The sequence below is a fragment of the Pristiophorus japonicus genome, chromosome 6 (genome assembly GCF_044704955.1).
Source record: "Pristiophorus japonicus isolate sPriJap1 chromosome 6, sPriJap1.hap1, whole genome shotgun sequence".
Lineage (NCBI taxonomy): Eukaryota > Metazoa > Chordata > Chondrichthyes > Pristiophoridae > Pristiophorus > Pristiophorus japonicus.
This window is the reverse complement of record NC_091982.1, coordinates 249079927-249087603: the sequence shown is the minus strand read 5'-3', so window position 1 is coordinate 249087603 and position 7677 is coordinate 249079927. Positions and strand designations below refer to the sequence as shown.

The 7677-nt window shown below is 41.7% G+C and overlaps 1 protein-coding gene across 1 annotated transcript; it reads right to left on the bottom strand.

Moving 5' to 3' along the window:
• Positions 1-1209: 1209 nt before the first annotated feature.
• Positions 1210-7275, bottom strand: LOC139265451 (extracellular calcium-sensing receptor-like). Its single transcript, XM_070882461.1, has 6 exons — positions 7139-7275; positions 5503-5794; positions 3852-4685; positions 3452-3679; positions 2228-2351; positions 1210-2123 (listed from the first exon to the last, which is right to left on the bottom strand). Exons 1-6 carry the CDS (start codon positions 7213-7215, stop codon positions 1210-1212), a joined length of 2469 nt encoding a protein of 822 aa, XP_070738562.1. The 5' UTR covers positions 7216-7275.
• Between the last annotated feature and the right edge of the window lie 402 nt (positions 7276-7677).

Sequence of the window (7677 nt, the reverse complement as noted above, 5' to 3'; positions counted from 1 at the left end):
GCGGGGAGAGAGAGGCGGTTGGCAGCCAGGAAGTGTTCGTTTCTCAGCGGCAGTTTGAGTGAAGAGTGTGGGCGGCGGGGGGAGAGAGAAGCGCGGCGGCAGGGAGCGAGAGAGAGAGAAGCGGGGCGGCGGGGAGAGAGAGAGTAGTGGGGCGACGGGGAGAGAGAGAGAGAAGTGGGGCGGCGGGGAGAGAGAGAAGCGAGGTGAGAGAGAAGCAGGGCGGCCAGGAGCAGTCCATTTCTCATTCAGCCCCAGTTTGAGTGAAGAGTCAAGTGGCACCCTATAGTGCTCCGTGAGGTGAGAGACACGGGATGAAGAGAGACAGAGCCTCGGCAGGGGTAGAGAGAGCCTTGGGGCCGGGGGGGGGGGGGTGGTGGGGGCAGAGAGAACCCGTGGTGTGGGGAGAGAAAGGCTGGGTGGGGGAGAGAGAGAGAACCTGGTGGGTGGACAGAGAGACACGGGGTGGTGTGGGGGGCGGTGGTTGCGGGGAGAGAGAGACCCAGGTGGGGGAGGGGAGAGAGGGAACTCAGGGAAGATGGATCACCTTCTTCCAGCTGCCTGGTGTGTGTAAGCTTGGTGCATGTGTTACAAGGGACACATCGGGGAGGATGGAATCCAGAAGTCACAACACTATTCACCAGTTAACAATCCGCACACAATGCCCCATCTATGGGGGGGGGGGGGGGGGCTTGGATAATGGACTTCAGCTGGGGGAGGGATGCACTTGCACTAGGGTAAGGGACGTTGCTGGGGAAGGCAGCACATGTGCTGGGGTAAGGGTCTTCAGCTGTCGGAGGCAGCACTTCCGCTGTTGTAATGGACTCAGTGGTGAGAGGGATGCACGTGCTCTGGAGAAAGGGACTTGGTTGGGACTTGGTAGCATTTGGGGAGATCGTTCCTCTGTGGCTTCTGAAGTCAAAATGGATTGAATTTCAAATTGGAAAGTCAGTCAGAACGTGGACAGGGCGATTCCAGTTACATATTCCAGAGGAACTTTAAGATGTGGATTATCCTCCAAGTTCATGCGATAATAAAGAGCCAATCAGAAACAGCTGCCGTTCAGTTAGTACAAATAAATACATCCTTAAAACATATGCTTGAGCATGATAAATTAATCGATTTCTGGGATATGAATTAATTGCTACACAAAGCGCTCGAAGTCGAAATTATGTGTCACCAAATATTCATACGATCAAATCCAATCGTTCTTTAAAGTGTATTGTCAATCCCTTTCTCCATTAGGAATTTCTTTGTATTTTTCTCTGGAGTTATCACGATAATGTAACATTTCGGAGCAAATATGCAAAGCAGCAATCCGAAGCAGGAGGCCAGAATCGCAAACACTTCCACCGCTACAGTGTATTTCCCAGGTGAACTCACAGAAGCTGGAATAAAAGTTATCCAAACGGCACAAAAGATAAGCATGCTGAAAGTTATACATTTAGCCTCGTTGAAATTATCTGGCAGCTTCCGGGCGAGAAAGGCCAAGACAAAACATAGACACGATAACAAAGCGATATAACCTGACACACAATAGAAGGCTGTAGAAGAACCCGCATCGCATTCTAAAATAATAATGTCCCTGTAATAGTTTGTGTTTGTCATGGGAAATGGGGGCGCAGTGATCAGCCAAAGAGCACATATTAAACCCTGTGCGAATGTTAGGAGGAAAACACTTACACGCTGCTGTTTTTGACCAAACCATTTCATCCTGCTGTTGCTGGGATGCGTTGCCTTAAATGCCATCAGCACGAGGATGGTTTTCACCAAAACGCAGGAAATACACAGTACAAATGTAATACCGAACGCTGTGCGTCGTAACATACAAGACCAGTCCGACGGTTCGCCAATGAATGTAACTGAGCACAAAAAACAGCATGTTAATGCTAAAAGAAGGAGGAAGCTCAGCTCGGAATTGTTAGCTTTGACTAGAGGTGTCTCTCGATATCTAAAGAATAGAACAGCTATACTTATAGCAATGCACACTCCAAACAATGCAAGGGTCGCCAATACAATTCCCAGGACTTCTGTGAAAGCCAGATATTCTATATTCTTTGGTATGCATTGATCTTTCCGCTCATTGGACCAGTATAAGATAGGACATTTGATGCAGTCTATGGAGTCTAAGGAAAAAGGAGAGCATTATAGAGTTAAGAATTTCAGTTTTACGTATCTCTGAGGATAATTGCCGATACAACATATTAAAATAAAATTTGCACCGACTCACCTGTAGTGTTACTAATCTCCCCAGCCGCACAGGGTGTGCAGTCAAAGCAACAAACAGGTTGTCCTTTCCGTTCCTTTTTCCTGGTTCCAGGAGAACAACTTTCGGAGCACACTGCACGGGGGACCTGAAAGGAAGGAAACGATAGATTACCTACCTTGTGATGTCGATAGATACACTGCACATGGGCTTATTCCTAACATCAATATCTGGGTCTTCATCTGTTAAAATTACATTTCTACAATTAATGTTAAAGGTCATATCGTATTCCGAGACAGTTACTGAATTTATTCCGTCATTTATACAGTCCAGGGAGCTCTCCCTACCCACTTGCTCACAATTATCGCTCAATCATTATCATCACAAACACATTAACTGCTCATTTATCATCATTATTATTTGTGGGATATTGATTTGTGCCAAATATGTACAAATCATCAAGGACTATACTTTGAAGATAATTACTTGGCTGTGCCGCGCTACGGAACGCCACGAGCAGTTGAAAGGTGCTATATACATTATGTTTTTTTTACTTTTTTAAGTTGAACTGCAATTTGTACATGTCTGCCGAAGCCTCTAAACTGTCGCTTTGCAATCTGTCGCCTTGCATCTCCTACATGCTCTCCAGTCTGTTATGCCGATTGACTTGGTATTGGTCTCAAATTTGGATAATATCCCATGGCTTTCGGCATCTGTACTCTCCAAGCCCAGATTTTCTTCTCCACCAACAATAATGGCCAATAATGGCCTCTGTTTTCTTTGCTTCCGCCATTATTCTACCATGTTACCAATTCATCTATAATATAACACGTCTTAATTTTGCTAACTAGTATCTTAGATGGAATTTTAACAAACGATGCTTTGGACTATTATCAGACCCAATTCACTCGCTGCGACAGGAGACATTTGTAACCGATCCCGATGGTCGGGGCACTAATGGAAACGGGTGAAATATTGCAACACGCCAAATGCTACGCTTCGTTGAAGACCAGGGTGAGCAATACTGTGCGGAAAGTAAGGCCGGCTTTCCACTGTTCCCTCCCCCATTGAACAAATCTGAATAATTTCCTGCATGAAGTATTGGATTAGTAAAGCGTGATCCGCCATTTATAAACGGCTGTAGACGGGCCTAGCTACCGGGTTTCTGTGGCAGTTCCAAATTATAATGATTAGACACTAACTATCAAATACAGCAAAATTACAGTCAGTTTCTATTGGCAGACATACCACCAGCTCACCACCGCTCCAGACAATGTGCTTCGGATTCAGCAGCAGTTCTTTCCCCAGAGGTGCTGATCCATTATAATGTCCAACTATCTTAACTTCAACAGCACCTTTTGCATTAATTTGCCAGTTCACAAAGTCGTACCCTGCTGCTGGATTGCCATTATCATCAAACTGCACCTTCTCACCAACTTTCGTTGTGAAATATACGGATTTCATATAATGGAGCAGCTTTAGAAAATAATGGGACAGATTTCTTTAGGTTATTTCATGTAAACAGAGTTGCTTATAGTGAAATATGTTATCTACGAACAATATTTTCCAAAACGTTATTTCACAGACATTTCGTTGTACATTGGCCAACTTATTTTTCCATTACAATGAATTACATTATATTCCCTACCTGCCACGGTTGAAAGTTTGAAACTTGGGCACAGGTATTATTTATAAATGGTCCTTTGCCATTTTCACAAGAAAACATGTTGTGCAGCGAATGTGCAAAAGTATAGACCGCTTTATATACATTGTAGGAACTTCCGTCCATCGATAGGTCAGTATAGACATTGTATATTTCATTCAAGGTTTCAGTTCCGGTGCATTGAGGGAGCCGAGAAGATGAATCTACTTGGCTTCTGTTATTATTTAATATTAGAGCGCATCTGAACGTAGTTTCCCAAAACTCCCTTACTAAACTGTTACCGGGAAACACAGAAGGATGGACCCTCAGCAGGAATTCCCGCAGACCTGGAACTTCTACCGCTCGCACCGCAGTTCCAATTGCCCCAGTAAGGAACCTCGATCTTTTATCTGGAGCAATAATATCGGATGTGATCCAAGCTTCGCTTCCTATCCACTGTATTCCAGTGAGGTTTTGCCGTAAAATCTCCTCAAACAAAACGCGCATATCGCCGGATGCCACAAAAGCTACTACGACTTTTGTGGTCGACACTTTTATCACTTGTACAATTTTCTTAATCTTTTCTGCAGGATCGGTTCTGTAAAACGATTCAGAGAAGGCGATGCAAATGCCGAAATTCACCGCAGCTTCTCGAAACGCTTTCATTCCCGAGCTGCCGTAGTCATTGTTGCTGCGAATGGTTCCAATCCAAGTCCATCCAAACCCCTTGACAAGTTGCGCCAAAGCCTTGGATTGATGGTAGTCACTTGGTATTGTTCTGTAAAAGGTTGGATATTGGTTCCTATTACTGAGACAGACACACGTGGAAAAGTAACTAACCTGCATTCAATCAATTAGAAAAAAAGAAACAAATTATTGGTATGCGGTTGAAATAAGAATATTTTACATTACCAAATATTCTAATTCATGGGAATAGAATAGAAGAATTAGTAATCAATTGCAAGTTCTTGTTTAAGATAAATTGCTAAGGCGTGTCCATGTTCTGTTAGACGAATTGTATAATTAATAGCCATTCGGTAACCGCAACCCTAATAGTACATTTAGTGAAAAAAACAAAACCAATTTTCCCTTTGATAACTTCAGGAAAGTAACATAAAAAGTAAACATGAACTTGTATTTTGATGTCGCCTTTAACTACCGCAACACATCCCAACGCACTTTTCAGTCAATTAAGTACTTTTGAAGTTTCGTCACTGTTGTAAAGTAAACAAAGTGAAAGCCAATATGTGCGCAGCAAAGTCTCATAAACATTAATAATAACCAGATAATTTGATGTTTTATTGATGTTGGTTGAGTGATAAATATTGGCCAGTAGACAAACTCATCTGCCCTTCTTCAGATAGTGTTATGAGATTCATTAGGTCCAACTCAGAGGGCAAAGATCGTTTAACAACTAATACACACGGCAGTATCTCCAATTGTGCAGCATTACCCTGGATTTGTCAGCCGAGGTTTTGCGCTCAAATTTCTGGAGTAGCATTTGAAGCTACTACCTTCTGACTCAGAGGACAGTGTGCTACCCATTGAAGCAAGGAACCAGGGCTGACACCGAAATATACACTGACGTATATATCTAGCAATTTATTATTTTATCCAGTTATATATTAGTGACAGAAGTTAGTTAAAGGAATCTCACCATTGGTATGTTAAAGGGGCCGATTGTTCTTGCCACTGCTATAGACTCTGAAGATCCATCACCTCCAACAATACCAGGGACATTGAGCGACCCGTTACAGACATGATCCACATATGTGTCTTCCTTCCCATTAACCAAAGCCAGAGCGATTTCTGTTGCAATCTTGGAAGACGCACAGTCATCATGAATTATGTAGCCCAGTGTAATGTTCGGGAGAAGTATCTCATCCTTGTTTATTTCCTCTATTGCAAAAATCATGGCCTGCGCACAGCGAAAAGCCCTCAAATCAAAACTGAGGAACAAACAAAGTTAATGTTTAGAGACGTTAGTTTAGATTTCTTGTACAAGTCTTAATACCTTGAAACATTTACAAAGCAAATTAAATTCAACAATTAAAACACACATGGCCCAGTTAAATCCAATATGGGCCATGCAAATGACATCCCGTGAAGTATTAAATTGCTAAAAGGGTTCTGGACTTATATGTCGTATAATTTTCTACTCTTTTTATAATACAGTAAAATCATTTTGGCAAAGTGTGTACTTTTGGATTTAGGTAATTCTGCAATTTCTTTTGAAAATAGCTTGAAATTATGTAACAGTATCGTACCAGTTAATATCATAGATCAATGACAGCATCACATTCGCGTACGCGTTTATATCAGGTAAATCGCATGCTACAGTTTATAGCTCCGTTACAGTTTCAATTTTACATTTTTAACGCAAAATAAAACCTATCATATTTACAAGTAATCATATCAAGCTTAGTGAACAAATCCTCTGTAGGAAACGGATCAATTACTTTTTATCTCAACATTTAGGAAAAAAGTTACAAACAATGGATTATATGTGTAGAATTTATCTGATAAGTGGATTTGTTCTTTCTCTCGGTAGTGTTCTAAACAGAAATCAAAAGAAGTTTCCTGCCATTGCTTTTGGATGTTAACTTAAACCCATTTGTATAAAGGATTGCTGGAAATATGTTCGCAGCCTACGTGTAGACCATTGCGGCGGTTCTTCTGCTCGTCCGCCGTAACTTCGGCGATTTGTCGTGGCTTCCATGGCATTTGTGCCGAAGTTTCGGCGGATGAATCCCGCAGATTGCTAAAACAACTGCAAATTAGCTTCCCCATATGGTGCATGCTATGAATTGAAACGTGTATGATTTAAGTGATTACATGATGATGCCGGTAACGATGATGATTATTACTATGGTAAATGCAAAATATAACGTCGTTATTCAATGACCACAGATACACTGACGTATCTGGCGGGGCATTTCAAATAAACGTTGTCACAAAAGCTTTGTATTACAATTCACGACAGCAGAGTTAATGGTATGTATACTGCTGTGCATTATTTTACTTGCCCATGGTTTTCATTCTCGTGACCCTAATAATGTGCAGCAGAGCGAATTGTACAAACTGCTTGCTGGAAAACAAACCATACGATCATAATCGATGTTAAATTATTCAGCAACTTAGAGTTCCAAGCTCTCATCTGAATACAATTTTGAAAAATGTATTTAGCAATGTGCATTTTATGTCACCCGTTTTGCGGAATACATTTACGCAAACAGGGTTTTTAGTTAAAATTTAGTCCAAACCAGGCACGGTCATTGCCGAACTGAACTAACCTTCCACATTTGGTTTCTTCGGGACGTGTTCTAAATACATTGATCTGCTCAAACCTGTCCGAGTGCACGTTAAACATTCCTCCAAGTAGGATGTCCCCATCCTTAAATATATTGGGCAGATTCAATCTTTCCCGAAGTGTGCAGGTTCGCTCTTCTGATTTCCATGCAGAAAACACCATCAGAAGCATTCCGAACAAAAGCTGAAACATCGCAGTAATGAATGTAAGTCTTATTGATTATTCTGCGGCAAGAATAGAATTTTGTTTGTGCTCTTTATATACGGCCTCTGAACAGGAATAGATGCAGCAGTGGATTCCAAATGACGATAAAGATGACCTCAATACGAAACGTTTTTTCATTTGTAACTGAGTCTGTCTCAGGGAAATTAATCAATATCCTAAGCGAATACAAATGCCTTTGCGACTAAGAAATGTTCCATTACATCCCATGTGTCTGTTTCTAAGTGATCAGTGCATGCTTACTTTGTTAATGAAGCCGGAAGCCAAAAAAGAGGATTGCAGAAGAACAAATATTTATAA

Excerpts from the sequence above, each read along its gene's own strand:
- LOC139265451 (XM_070882461.1), bottom strand. The coding sequence starts at position 7,215 with ATGTTTAACGTGCACTCGGACAGGTTTGAGCAGATCAATGTATTTAGA. Across the intron at positions 5,795-7,138 it reads GAAGAAACCAAATGTGGAAG|TTTTGATTTGAGGGCTTTTC; the intron begins GTTAGTTCAGTT and ends TTTGTTCCTCAG. Across the intron at positions 2,352-3,451 it reads GGAGCGGTGGTGAGCTGGTG|GTCCCCCGTGCAGTGTGCTC; the intron begins GTATGTCTGCCA and ends CCTTCCTTTCAG.